This window comes from Mesoplodon densirostris, chromosome 5, assembly GCF_025265405.1.
Source record: "Mesoplodon densirostris isolate mMesDen1 chromosome 5, mMesDen1 primary haplotype, whole genome shotgun sequence".
Classification (NCBI taxonomy): domain Eukaryota; kingdom Metazoa; phylum Chordata; class Mammalia; order Artiodactyla; family Ziphiidae; genus Mesoplodon; species Mesoplodon densirostris.
This window is the reverse complement of record NC_082665.1, coordinates 77,342,878-77,357,882: the sequence shown is the minus strand read 5'-3', so window position 1 is coordinate 77,357,882 and position 15,005 is coordinate 77,342,878. Positions and strand designations below refer to the sequence as shown.

The 15,005-nt window shown below is 40.5% G+C and overlaps 1 protein-coding gene across 1 annotated transcript in view; it reads left to right on the top strand.

Annotated features, from left to right (window-relative positions):
- Window positions 1–15,005, top strand: part of NEK11 (NIMA related kinase 11) — a 283,846-nt gene that overhangs the window by 62,156 nt on the left and 206,685 nt on the right. The window contains 3 exon segments of the mRNA XM_060099965.1: window positions 2,163–2,281; window positions 13,780–13,842; window positions 14,778–14,933. Coding sequence (XP_059955948.1) covers window positions 2,163–2,281; window positions 13,780–13,842; window positions 14,778–14,933 — 338 coding nt within the window.

Below are 15,005 nucleotides of genomic sequence, written 5' to 3'. Positions count from 1 at the left end.
TAATCTGATGTCAAAAAATGTTCTGTGCTGGGCTTCCCTGGTGGCGCAGTGGTTGGGAGTCCGCCTGCTGATGCGGGGGGCGCGGGTTCGTGTCCTGGTCCGGGAGGATCCCATGTGCCATGGAGTGGCTGGGCCCATGGGCCGTGGCCACTGGGCCTGCACGTCCAGAGCCTGTGCTCCGCGGGGGGAGAGGCCACAGGAGTGAGAGGCCCGCATACCGCAAAAAAAAAAAAAAAGTTCTGTGCAACTTCTAGAAACATTATGACACTACAGCTTGTATGATCCAACAGAATTTTGATAAACTCTAGGATTAAAAAGAGAGGCTATAAAGGCAGGTTTGGAGAATGAGAAGGAAATGCAGGTCTTTTTGACAAGGAGTCAAATATTCAATTCATTCCTTAAACTTTGATAGCCTTGGCCCAGAAAATCCAGCCAGATATCGAGTTTGAGTGAGGGTGCGAGTTGTTTAATATGCCACTTTTGACGTGTCATGCCCTGTGTAGAAGGAGAGAAAATGCTAGGCAAATATTTGTACATTGCACTGAAGGGAAATAAAAATGCATTACCCATGAGTTAGTCAGTTGACCTGATGTTGTTCAATTAGAAGTTATTTTTCTTTGATTGTTTCATTGCCGATGAATCCTTTTCCTTTGCATTTAGTGATGATGACTCTGTCAGGAATAGTCTGAGTAGCTTAATGTTTGGCTCTGATGCTCCTTATGGGTGGAGCAAGTACTTCTTCTCTTTGTGGGCCTGTGTTGTTGGCATCCTCCAAAGACTAAACACGGTCTCATTTAACCCAGCCTTTTCTTCAGAGGAAAGCTTTTTGAATTGTCTCTAATTTTTCAGTGTTTTAAGGTAAAAGGGATAAGGTATAGCAGTTCTCTAAGAGAATTTAACATTTTGTGTCTTCATTTCTATGGTAGTTTAGATATATTAATAGCATAATCAGAAAGAGTCTTGTATGAGACATTGCCAGGCAATTTTAGGTGTTTGCTATTTGTGATCTGGATTAGTTTTTGGCACCAAGTGTTACTCCTTAACTGAACAGCAGTGAGTAGTAGGACAGAGACTGCTAATGCTTAAATGATGTGTGTGGGCCCCGCAGGAATCAGCAGGTGCTGTATTCCTGAGATCTGCTGTAGTTAAATAGAGAAGAGGAGAGATAGGCCATCTCCAGGACGCAAGAGTCAGGGCTTGACAAACTGAAAAGAATCGATACTCCAGCACCAGCACCATATGCACAATGTAAGCACCAAAACATCACCACTTGATACTAAATTAACTTCACTAATTTGAATTTTATTGGCTTTGTGTTTTTAATTTGTATACATGTTAGTGTTCTATAGTTACATAAAACTCTAAGCATAAGGAGAATTATTCCTAGTTTTATGCAAGTGCATATAAATATGTAATGTAATATAATAAAGACAATTTTTAGGTAGAATTTAGGTAATGTAATAAAAGTTAAGGCCCTTTAGAAGGATTTTGTTCTTGCATGGTGCCAAAGATAAACACAGCCAGGCAATAGTTAAAGCACTGAAAACAGAGCTTCCTCAGTAACCACTGACAGGAGGGGAAAGAGCTGAGCTCCACTGTGCTGTGTGCAAAGTAATTGAGTGAATTAAAGGGAGAGGGAGGAAGTGGGGGGCAGGGGAGGCAATGCAGACAGGGGGCCTGAGCAGAGTCAGGGGACTGACATATTACAGAAAGTGGGAAGGGGGTTGGTTCCTGTGAAACCGCCTGGGTTTGCTAACTGGCACTTACTGAAACTGGGCTCCTGCCCTCCCCAGAGCAGGGGACAGGGGCTCCATCTTGAGGTATGGCTGGAATAGTTCCTTCGGCAGCCTTGACTTTTCTCAAGCAGGCACTTTAAGGGGGACGAGTGTCATCCTAGGGATGTGACCTTGAGCTGTTAGAAATATGTTAGCATTTGTTCAAGCCTTTATAAGCGAAAGTGGATGCCTGGTTGAGAAGAGGGCTCAGGAGGCTGGCAGCATTTGGTCAGGAGAGAGTCTGTGCAGTGATAGTTCCCAAGCGCCAGTGGGACCCCACTGTGCTGTTGTAAACAATGGCCACTGTGCGTCAGCTCTTGTTAAGAGAGATTGATTTTAAATTCCTAACTGAAGGAAAATACGAAAACTTATGCTATTTTGTTTCAGGGCCAAGATCTGGACTATAAAATTCAGGAATATAAAGAAGCTGGAAAAACCTTTCCAGAGAGTCAAATAATAGAATGGTTTATCCAGCTGTTGCTGGGAGTTGACTACATGCATGAAAGGTATGTTCATTTGTTACTGAGGGACAGTGTTTTTTTAACAGTCACATCTGAACTTGAAAAATGAAATTTGGGAGGTAGAATTGAAAGGAAGCAAGTCCGAAGGTAAATGACAGTAGTTAAACATCTATGATATGTTTTTCCATAGGAAACTGTCGAATGATTATATCTAGAGGATTTATTTGATTACCTTTTTTGTTGTTGTTCTAGAAATCAAACTGGCCTTAAATGCAAGACAGAAACTTGTATTAAACAAATTCCTCTATATCTGATCCTATCCTGTGAGCCACAAGCAATTCTCAGATACCTTTAGCTTGCTATGAATTTATTACATCTTCCAGCAGGCTTGAGCTGTGAATACCCTAGCATGCTGCAGATAGACTTCGGGGTTATTTTGGAGTGTGTCAGTGCACATCTAGCTGTGCTCACATTCCAAGAGGAGCTAAAGGAATTGAGGAAGAAGATATAATTGTTCAGACCAGTCAGTTTTGACATTAAATATCTGATAAAGAAGGTCAAATTATGCTTATGGTTCAGCTGTTTATAATTTGCCTTTGCAATCTCAGCCTCAAAAGTGTGTTTTCAAACATTTTAGTATTTTTTTCACAGGTCAAAAGCAAGATGTTTTTGATGTTAAATGTTTTATAGACTCATAACATGATATGAATGCATTTGAAAAGATGAACATACATAGACAAATAAAAGTAGAAGCTGTGAGGGGTCCATGTTAACTTCCAACTTAGGATGGGGCAGGACATAACATTCTTCTTGAACAAAAGTGGGAGTTTGTAGGGGACACCAAGGCCTGGCTGTCCATGAATGTCAAATAGCTTAAACGTGTCATCTGTGCTTTCTGATGGCATAAAAAGTAGTCCAATTATTCTGTGCTTTGCCGTGTATCTTCTGAAACACATGCTCGATGAGACAGATAGCCACTGACTTATTGACAACTCACAACAATCTTTTGAATGGTGTCAAACTATCCTAAGAGACAATGATAAAAGAATATCAAATAATCTTTTAATAAACTACCAAAGCTGCTGAATATAAGACTTCTGTGTGCATACAGTTATATTCGTATTCCTTTTATTTTCTCTACTATTCCTTGGCATATTTGTTAACTTAGACACAAGAAAAACAACACATACAAAGATGCCAACTTTGGTGTTCAGTGTGCAAAATATAAAACTGAAATCTGGTTGATTTAGGAACCCAAACATTTTTTGATACATTTTGGGTCTGCTTAGTAATAGTTAAAATAAATGAGTTTAAAATAATCCTTCAAGGGACTTCCCTGGTGGCACAGTGGTTAAGAATCCACCTGCCAATGCAGGGGACACGGGTTTGAGCCCTGGTCTGGGAAGATCCTACATGCTGCGGAACAGCTGAGCCCACGTGCTGCAACTACTGAAGCCCTCGTGCCTAGAGCTCATGTTCTGCAACAAGAGAAGCCACCACAATGAGAAGCCCACGCACCACAACAAAGAGTAGCCCCCCTTGACGCAACTAGAGAAAGCCCGTGTGCAGCAACGAAGGCCCAAAGCAGCCAAAAAATAAATTAATTAAAAAAAAAGAAAAAAGTGTTTAAAAAAATCCTTCAAAGAGAGGATTTAAATTTGTTTTGAAACCTTCAGCATTCTAAGAAAGTCATTAAATAGGGCTAAATGTATCAGTATTTGTGGATCTGTGGATCTGATATACCACCCTTTGTGATTCAGATAACAAATGATGATGCTTCTTTCATTATGTTATTATTACTATTTTTAAAATAAATTTATTTATTTATTTTTGGCTGCGTTGGGTCTTCCTTGCTGCCTGCAATCTTCCTCTAGTTTGCGGCGAGCGGGGGCTCCTCTTCGTTGCGGTACGGGGGCTTCTCATTGCAGTGGCTCCTCATTGTGGAGCACAGGCTCTAGGCACACAGGCTTCAGTAGTTATGGCAGGTGTGTTTCAGTAGTTGTGGCACGCGGGCTCAGTAGTTGTGGCACGTGGGCTCAGTAGTTGTGGCTCACGGGCTTTAAAGCGCAGGTTAAGTAGTTGTGGTACACGGGCTTAGTTGCTCTGCAGCACGTGGGATCTTCCTGGATCAGGGCTTGAACCTGTGTCCCCTGCATTGTCAGGCAGGTTCTTCACCACTGCGCCTCCAGGGAAGTCTCTCATTATGTTATTGTAACCAATTATTGTAAAATTTTTCTCTATAGATGAAGAAATTTCAATTTTATATTTAAGTTCATTCATTCATTTATTAAATAGCGTTAAGTTAAAATAAAGCCTAACCTCGAAGAGCTGTTAGTAAACTAGCAGAGATAAAACATGTCCCCCAATAACTGTAAACCGTATAGCATGGTGGATATACAGAGTTCATGGTCTCTACTGTGTGTGGCTTATGGCCTTGGGTGATCTGCTTAACCTTTCTGAGCCTTTGTTTCCTCATCTATAAAATAGGGGTCATAATGGGACTCTCCTTGCTTACTTTATAGGGCTGTGGGGAATATGCTTTAAGATATTACACACTTAGAAAGTTTGCAAACTGTCAAGCCCTGTGTAAGTGTTATCGTTTGTGGTTGTAATTCAATATAGAATGAGGGCCTAGCCACCAGAAAGGGTTAAAAATCTCTGACAATAATGAGTGTTGGCAAGGAGGTGGAGCTATTGGAATTCTCTTACATTGCTGTTAGGGTGTGAATTGGTATAACCACTTGGGAAAAATGTTTGGTAGTATTGATACCTCCAAAGACAAACATTTAAATACCTTATGACCCAGTAATTCTATTTGTGAGGTGAAATATGAGTACCTATATCCAACAAAAGACATGTACAAAAATGACCATAGAAGCCTTATTTGTAATAGCCAAAACATAGAAAAATGTCCATTTACAGTAGAATTGTTAAATAAATTATGGTATAGTCATACAATGGGGTACTCTGCAATAAAAAAGAATACATGATTGATATGCACAATCTGATGAATCTCAGAGATATGATGTTGGGTGAGAGAAAACAGACACAAAAGAGTGGGTACTTTATGGCTCCGTTTGTATGAAGTTCAAAAACAGGCAAAACCAATGTGGGGTGAATCAGAATAGAGGTTATGTTTGGAAGGGAATTTCAACTGGAAGGGGAACAAAGAAACCTCCTGGGATGCTGGAGATGTTCTACATCTTGATCTGGGTGGAGGATTACAAGTGTGATGTGTATGTAAAAGTTCATCAAGCCTAAGATTTATATACTTTAATGTAAATTATACTCCTAATTTAAAACAGGTGATAAGAGTGCCAAGAAAAGTACAATTTAAGTGCTATAGGACAGCAGTCCCTAACCTTTTTGGTACCAGGGACCAGTTTTGTGGAAGATAGTTTTTCCACGGACCAGGGGTGGGTGGGGATGGTTCAGGCTGTAATGTGAACGATGGGGAACAGCAGATGAAGCTTCACTCGCTCGCCTGCCGCTCACCTCCTGCTGTGCGGCCCAGTTCCTAACAGGCCACAGGCCGGTACTGGTCCGTGGCCCGGGGGTTGAGGATCCTTGCTATAGGAGCTCAGAAGAGGGAATAATGCTTATAATTGGGAGAATCAGTGAAGGCTTCTTGGAAGGAGTGATATTTGAACCACGGTGCATTTTGAATATGGTAGAAGATGGGTCAGAACTCTCCAGGCTTAGGGAACAGAGTGAGCAAAGTCACAGAGCTGGGAAAACATGGTACTTTTAGGGTGAATGATGAGTGGTCCCATCAGAAAGGCTCTTGGAGTACATGAATGGAGCTGTGAGTCAAGGTAGATCAGATTGTAGATCTGATCAGAGTAGGTCAGATTGTAGAGGGCTTTGTTTTGTAGCATAGACATTGATACCACAGAAGCCTTCTGAATGGAGCTGTAGTGTGACCAGACCTTCGGGAGGATTAGGTGATAAATTATAGAGGGGAGAGAGGGGGACTTAGGTTATCAACCTGGAAACTTTATAAAATCCATGCCTGAGGTTGTGAGACCTGAGCCAAGGTGACAGCACTGGGCAGCATGGAAGGGTGAGAGTGAACTCGACAAGCGGAAATGACCAAACTTGACATTAAACGGGTTGTGAGATGTGCTAGGAGAAGGTCAAAGATGAACCTGTTCATCACCTGAGGGTGAGCAAGAAGTTGGAAAGACAGGTTTGAACCAGTAGTGCTGAGTTTAATTATAAATATTCTGAGTGGAATATAGAGAGAAAGAGATACAGAAGGAGGAAAAGAAGGAGGTGGAGGAGGAGGAGACAGAGGGAGGGAAAGCAGAGGAAGGGGAAGGGCAAGGAGAAGGAGAAGAAAACGTTGGAAGTGAGGACCTAGATCTTGGGGAAACAGAAAGACTTGTCATTGTGCATGTGATGGTTAATTTTATGTCAATCTGAGTGGGCCATGTGTTGTTGTTTAGCATATGGCATGGACACTTATAAATAATAATGTATAAAGCTGAATAGTCACAGTTCACTCAAAGCTACCCTGAGACTGTAGCACTAACATTCCTTCATCATGCTGTGTTAACACAAAACCCCAACCTCGATGACTTAGGACAGTCATTTCTTGCTTTGGCTGCAGATCAGCTGCGAGTCTTCCCATCCCACTGCCTACTCTGAGGGAGCAGCTCTTGTCTGGGACATGCTTTCTCCTGGAAGAGGGAAAAGCAAGAGAGTTAGGGGAGACACTCAATGGTTCTTAAAATTCTGCTCAGGCATGACAGTTGCCTGGTCTGTTTGCATGCCATTGACCCAAGCAAGTCACGTGACCAAGCCCAGGGGAGGTGCCTCTTCCTCCCAAGGCAGACACCTGCTACCAGGCACAAGAAGTGCAAATATTTGGGAACAAGAATACAGCCTACCACAGTGCTTCCCTCAGCTTTCTACTTAAATCTGTCAAACTATAACCAATAAAATAGATCTGTCTATGAAGCATGATTCCAGCCCTTTCCTCTTATGGTCTAGAGCAGGGGTCCCCAATCCCTGGGCCATGGACCTGTACTTGTCTGTGGACTGTTAGGAACCGGGCCACACAGCAGGAGGAGAATGGCGGGCGAGCGAGCAAATCTTCATCTGCCACTCCCCATTGCTCCCCATTGCTCTCATTACTGCCAGAACCATTACCCCTCTCATCCGTGGAAAAACTGTCTTCCACGAAACCGGTCCCTGGTGCCAAAAATGTTGGGGACCATTGGTCTAGAGTATATATTCAAATGCATTTTGAAAATTACATAGACTGCTTACAAATGAGTTAGGAAATTACTTTGGAAAAAAGAAGAAGATGGATTTGGCTCTTCTGTTGCAAATTTCCTTGCAAATTTTTTTAGTGCATGTGGTAGTTAATTTTATGTGTCAATTTGAGTGGGCCGTGAGTTGCCCAGATTAAATATTGCTTCTGGGTGTGTCTGTGAGGGTGTTTCCAGATGGGATTGTAACAGGGAAGAGCCAATTTTGACTCCATGTTGGATCTGTTTCTTTGACTTCAGCCTTTGCTTTTTGTTGCTTTTGTTACTGTAATCACACATAATAGCCTGCCTCAGGAACCCTACCCACGTGTGAATGGCTGCAAGAAAGAAGAAATTACACATCCCCTCCCTGAGGCTGGCCATTCCAGGAGATGTTTTGCAAGGCTGTTGGCCCTTTTTACTTCCTCCCCACCTCTCCCTCTCTATTCTGCCTTTTTACTTTACTTCCCCCTCTAATTCTATAAAAGAAACTGGCATCCAGACCCCGATAAGATAGTGTTCCGGGAGGACCCTAGTCTGCCATCTTCTCAGTCTGCCAGCTTTCCGAATAAAGTTGCTATTCCTTACCTCAATACCTCGTCTCCTGATTTATTGGCCTGTTGGCAGCGAGCAGAGTGAGCTTGGATTCGGTAACAGGATTAGCATTTGGATCAGTGGACTCTGTAGGTTGCCCCCTCCAGTGTGGTTGGACACATCCATCCCTTGAAGGTCTGAAAAAAACAAAAGGCAGAGGAAGGAGGAATTTGCCCCCTTTTTCCTGCCTCACTGGGGAGCTGGGATGTCTCATGCCCTTGGAATGAAGGACCTAGATCATTGATTCACCTGGTCTCAGGCCTTCAGACTAGGACTGAATTATACCACCAGTTTCCTGGGTCTTCAGCTTGCAGACAGCAGATCTTGGGACTTCTCAGCCTCCATAATTTCTTGAGCCAATTCCTTATAATAAATCTCCATTTGTATCTTTATCCATATCTGTATCTTCTATTGGTTCTGTTTCTCTGGAGAGCCCTGACTAATACAGTGCAGCAGCAGAGGAGATAAAGAAGACCCTGGAAAAACTAAGAAGAATGAAGTTACAGAAGAAATGAAGATTTTGTTTACTCCTTTGGAGCTTTCCTGTACTTATTTTAATTTGGTTTATTTATACATTTGTAATATTCTAAATCTATGGCATATGGCATACACACTTATAAATAATGTTGTTAAAAGCTGAGAATTTTCACAGTTCACTGAAAGCTGTCTTGAGAATGTGGTTTTAAGACTCCTTCCTCCCCCCTGGGCCTGAACCTCTGGCAAGTAGACAGAGCTAAGTTTGTTAAAGCTGTTTGTGTCCAGAGGCTTGTCACCAAGTCCCCCAAGCCTCCATAAACTGGGCCAGTATTTGAGTGACTTAGAGCCTTTCTTCTTTTTGGACCAATTAATTAGCTAATCTTTGAAATGTAGTCTCTGGTTGCCACAGCAGAACTGGGCATGAGGGAACTTCTTAGGGGCAGAGACAAGAAGGCTCTGTGGGCAAAAAGTCTCCTCCTTTTTTTGCCCCCAGTGCTAACACAGGAAAACACAAAACAAAACAAACACACACACCCAACTCACTTCTGTTGAAGGGGTTCTGTTCAATTAGCCTAGATTTTTTAACATGAAGCACAGAGCCGCTTCTCTGCAGGGATCTCATTTGCTGGTGTTCTTGGTGCTTTCACAGTGGAGGAGAGATCAGGGCTGGGGCAATTTCCCTAAGATGAGTGCCTTGTCACCTTGCAACCCACACCTTTCCCCAGCCACTTGGTGAGGTATTGTGTTAGAATGGCTAAACATTTCCCAAAAGGTGGTATGGGGAATTCATTTTTAACGTAGTGAGGCTCCCAGGGAAAGGACCTACTAAATGTGACAGGGGATGGAGGTGTGCTCCCCCAGGTCTGGAGATGGAAAAGCAGAGAGAAGTTGTGTCTGTGGTGTTGTGGGAGATTCCTGCTTTCTCCTGGCTCCCACTTCTTGGTATGTCCTGAGGTCACTTTTTTAAGGAGACCCCACTCCAGTACCAGGTGTCAGAAACTCCTACTGTGTAGCTACATTTGAGAAGGACCTGGCATCACCCTTGGCTTATAGCACAGAGGGCTTATCATGGTTCTGGGGGCCCAGGACACCAATGAGGAAGCCAGGCAGGAGCCGCCTCAGAGTCTAGGACGAAGGCCACTTGGCAGAGACCAGCAACAGGAGCTGCCTGGGCTGTGCATCACCACGGAGCCATTGCTCATGCCAGCACCTTCGGCAGGAAGAGTCTGCAGGCCACCCTGAGACCCTGCCGGACAAATACAGACCTGTGGGGAGGGAGCTGAAGTTTCAGAAACTACTCAGATAAGGGCTTAAGGGGAAATGAAGGTTAAACTGTCCATACTACCTCCACAGTCTTACTCTGGCTCGGGGCCTGAGAAACACCTGCTGTGGCTGCCTCCACAGACCTCACTCTGCTGTGGTCCTGGAGGCTGAGGGTTTGGACAATGGCCTGATGGGGAGTTGGAGGCAGGAACTCGACCACGGGTTTGACCACCACTGTCATTCATTCTTTTTTTTTTTTTTTTTTTTTTTTTTTTGCGGTATGCGGGCCTCCCACCGTTGTGGCCTCCCCCGTTGCGGAGCACAGGCTCCGGACGCGCAGGCTCCGGACGCGCAGGCTCAGCGGCCATGGCTCACGGGCCCAGCCGCTCCGCGGCATATGGGATCCTCCCAGACCGGGGCACGAACCCGTATCCCCTGCATCGGCAGGCGGACTCTCAACCACTTGCGCCACCAGGGAGGCCCTGTCATTCATTCTTAATCAGGGCACTTAACTCTCTTGGGCATCATGAAAATAGAAATTATGGGGACATCGGTGGAGAGCTACTTGAGCTTTTTAGAAGAAAGATTTTATGTCAACTGTCTGTATTGCTAGTCACCTTGTTATTTCTTGGACTTGATTTCTAAATACTTCAAAGGAAAAGATATTAACAAAGCACATGAAGGGACTTTCTTTCTGGAACCATTTTTGCTTACTGTAGCCACAAAGTCAAATTATACTTAAAAAATTTATCAGGTAGCTTGATATCTGGTCTGTTGCATATATTTTATTGTTCTATTACCACAGCACCAGCCAATTACTTCCCATAACTGTTTTCTAACATACTGTTTGCCTTGTTCTTAAAAGACCTAGTGGTGATTTACTTATTTACATATTTATATATGTGGGGACTGTTAATGTATTATATCTATAACTCATCTTCTACTTGCCTACTCTAAGTATCAATATTATTTTTCATTACTTGGACTGAATATTTTTCACTAACCATTATTACGTTGTTTAAATTTTGCAGTGGTCTCGATACAACTGTGGAAGGTGGGTGATTTAGTGTGATATAAGCTTACTTCATCATAGTTGGAAGCTGAGGTCTTAATCTTGAGTTTTTTATTTCAATGGTCACATTTTCCCTTGAGATATTCTATTTGGTTGTTTTGAAATCAGCATCATCTTTTTTTTGATAATATTCTGTTTCTATCTTGTGTTTTCTATTCTTTATTATTTTAATCATTTGATATATACTTATTTTATAGTTTATATCCTATTAAGTTATCAGAAATTCTCAGGGGTTTATTTATTTATTTATTTTTATTGGAGTAAAATTGCTTTACAATGTTGTGTTAGTTTCTGCTGTACAATGAAGTGAATCAGCTATATGTATACCTATATCCCCTCCCTCTTGGAACTCCCTCCCACCCCACCCCCCATGCCACCCATCTAGGGCATCACAGAGCACCGAGCTGAGCTCCCTGTGCTCTACAGCAGGCTCTGCTTAACTATCTATTTTATACATGGTAGTGTATTTATGTCAAACCTAATCTCCCAATTCATCCCACCCTCCCCTTCCCCACTTTGTCCACATGTTCGTTCTCTACGTCTACGTCTCTATTCCTGTCCTACAAATAGGTTCCTCTATATCATTTTCTAAATTCCACATATATGCATTAATATACGATATTTATTTTTCTCTTTCTGGCTTACTTCACTCTGTATAACAGATTCTAGGTCCATCCACATCTCTACAAATGACCCAATTTCATTCCTTTTTATGGCTGAGTAATATTCCATATGTATATATGTACCACATCCTCTTTATCCATTCACCTATTGTTGGACATTTAGGTTGTTTCCATGTCCTGGCTATTGTAAATGGTGCTGCAATGAACATTGGGGTACAGGTCTCTTTTTGAATTATGGTTTTATCAGGGTATATCCCCAGTAGTGGGATTGCTGGGTCATATGGTAGTTCTATTTTTAGTTTTTTAAGGAACCTCCATACTGTTCTCCATAGTGGCTGTATCAATTTACATTCCCACCAACAGTGCAAAAGGGTTCCTGTTTCTCCACACTGTCTCCAGCATTTACTGTTTGTAGAGTTTTTGTTGATGGCTTTTCTGACCTGTGTGAGGTGATACCTCGTGTAGTTTTGATTTGCATTTCTCTAATAATCAGTGATGTTGAGCAGCTTTTCATGTGCCTCTTGGCCATCTGTATGTCTTCTTTGGTAAAATGTCTATTTAGGTCTTCTGCGATTTTTTAATTGGGTTGTTTGTTTTTTTGATATTGAGCTCCATGAGCTGTTTGTATATTTTGGAGATTAATCCTTTGTCTGTTGCTTCATTTGCAAATATTATCTCCTATTCTGAGGGTTGTCTTTTCATCTTGTTTATGGTTTCCCTTGCTCTGCAAAAGCTTTTAAGTTTAATTAGGTCCCATTTGTTTATTTTTATTTTTATTTCCATTACTCTAGGAGGTGGGTCAAAAAAGATTTTGCTGTGGTTTATGTCAAAGTGTGTTTTCCTCTCGGAGTTTTACAGTGTTCGGTCTTATATTTAGGTCTTTAATCCATTTGGAGTTTATTTTTGTGTATGGAGTTAGGTAGTGTTCTAAGTTCATTCTTTTACATGTAGCTGTCCAGTTTTACCAGCACCACTTATTGAAGAGGCTGTCTTTTCTCCACTGTATGTTCTTGCTTCCTTTGTCATAAATTAAGTGACCATATGTGTGTGGGTTTATCTCTGGGCTTTCTATCCTGCACCATTGATCTATATCTCTGTTTTTGGGCCAGTACCATACTGTCTTGATTACTGTAGCTAGCTTTGAAGTATAGTTTTATTATATATTATCTGCTGATTCAGTTCGCATTTGCTTCTGCCAGATGCCTCAAGAGGGTATTGACAGTTGAGAACCAATTTTTATGTTAATTTCTTGGTTTGGGATGTCTTAAGCCATACAGCTACTGCATATTTGAATTCCAAACGTAAGTGAGCAGAGAGACATGGTTGCAAAATATGAAGGAAGAGATTTCTTTTCTCCATTTTGTTTACTTGTGAGTGAATGTTTCTTGGGTCATATTTTCACTTAAGATATGGACTGCATATAGGATTCTGACTTTAGGTGTTTATATTAGTTCCAACTCTCCACATTACATGGCCTCAAGGTCTTGGCTGCTGTGAGTTCTGAGTTCCTCGGGCTGCTGACACATCAGCACCTATTGCTCCCTCTGATTTTCAGTTTTCTTTTTGTATAATCCCAAAGGATTTGCCTCATTTTCTTGGGGGTTCAATTGTGTTATATGTGAAGAAACTTACATACTTTATTCAACATTTCTGGGTGTTTCTTTAGGCAAAGGTTTTCAAGTTGTCTGATTTTTCATAATTTCAGAAATGAAAGTCTTAACACATAATTTACATTGCTGGGTTACAGTAAAACTTGTTAAGTATTATCTATTATTAAATAACATCATCAACATTATTTCCACATATCTATAAAATGTGAACATTTGGATTATAATATATATATTATATTATAAATATAAAGGTATATATGCATGTAATAGATTATATATAGTATATAATAGATTATAAAGCTTTGTGATAACTCCTCTGTGAACTGGGTGTATGGTTACTGGATAGTACAATGTAGATCATGCTACTAAAACACAATAAAATCTGGCCTGTTAAAATAATTGGAAGTACATCACCCTTCTCTCAACTACATATTTCTCTGTCTTTAAAACCTTTGTTTTAAAACTCTGATTATCTCAGTGAAATTAGAAAATGTTGTGGCTTTGAAGCTTTTAAACATTGAAAGATATATCTCTAAGAGTGTATATTTATGTGTGAATCACTTCACATTCACTCATATATATTATTTATATTTGAATTTTAAAATTTTATATTTGCATGGAATTGTATATCCTTTTTTTCCTTTTGTAGGAGGATACTTCATCGAGACTTGAAGTCAAAGAATATATTTCTGAAAAATAATCTACTTAAAAAGTGGTAAGATTTTAAGACTATGTATTCTATGAGAGAGGATATTCTAGATGTTATTAATATATCAAATTGGAGTATAAAGTACCTAAAAGTGTTAGAATAATCATTGGTTTATTCAAACTTACTAAATTTTTGTTCTTGATTGGTTGTGCCCAACAACAAAAAACCCAATTATTTTGTTTCTGATTATCTGATATAAACTGAGGTATAAAACATTTGCTACATATTAGATAGATTCAACAAATATCTTTTGAGTTCCTATTCCATGCCACGCACTAACCATTAATAAATGATTAGTCTTGTTTTATTAGTTTGATTACTACAGTTTTCCCACTCCCACTTATTTTATCACAAGCAATTGGCAGTTATCACAGATAATTAAAATGTTGATATAGTTAGTTCTCCTTTAGAACTGTACTTACACTCATAACAGTTACTGGATTGTTTGATCTTATGTAGGTGTTCTTAGAGGGGGAAACATAAAAGCATGCAACTAATTAGGCAAGTATACTGAAGCTGATAGATTCAAATTTTTACAGTCATGTTCTTGAAAAGTCTCAGGTTTTTTGTTTAAAATTTCTTTATTGTAAATGAAGAACAAAGTCTCCCCCCCAGATAAAATTGCAAATCATTATATTCAATGCTTCCAGAATCATTCTGTTTGTTGTTATTCAGACTTGAAATAGCTTTTTGTTTCAAGTTGCTGGTTTTCCATAATTCCAGGAAAAAAAGTTTTAGCTTACATAATTCACTTTCCTGTCTTCAAAGTCTTCTTTCTCCTATAAGGCTTTTATTTTTAAAGCTATTCACCAGTATTGTATAATTTAAAATGTGTGACTTTTCTTTCCCTTTAAAATGGTATGAATCATTGCATATTAAAATTGTCAAATTAGACAGTTGTTAATTTCCAGTACAGTATTGATTTTTGTGTTTTAAAGTATTCATAAAAATTAATTATTATTTCAAGGGTATTTTGGAGTTTCTCGACTCTTAATGGGATCCTGTGATCTAGCCACCACTTTAACTGGAACTCCCCATTATATGAGCCCGGAGGCTCTGAAACACCAAGTCTATGACACAAAATCGGATATCTGGTGAGTGGGCATGGGCTGGTCCAGGCTCCTTATTCATTTGCTACCCTGAGAGATGGTGCATTTTGTTTTTAG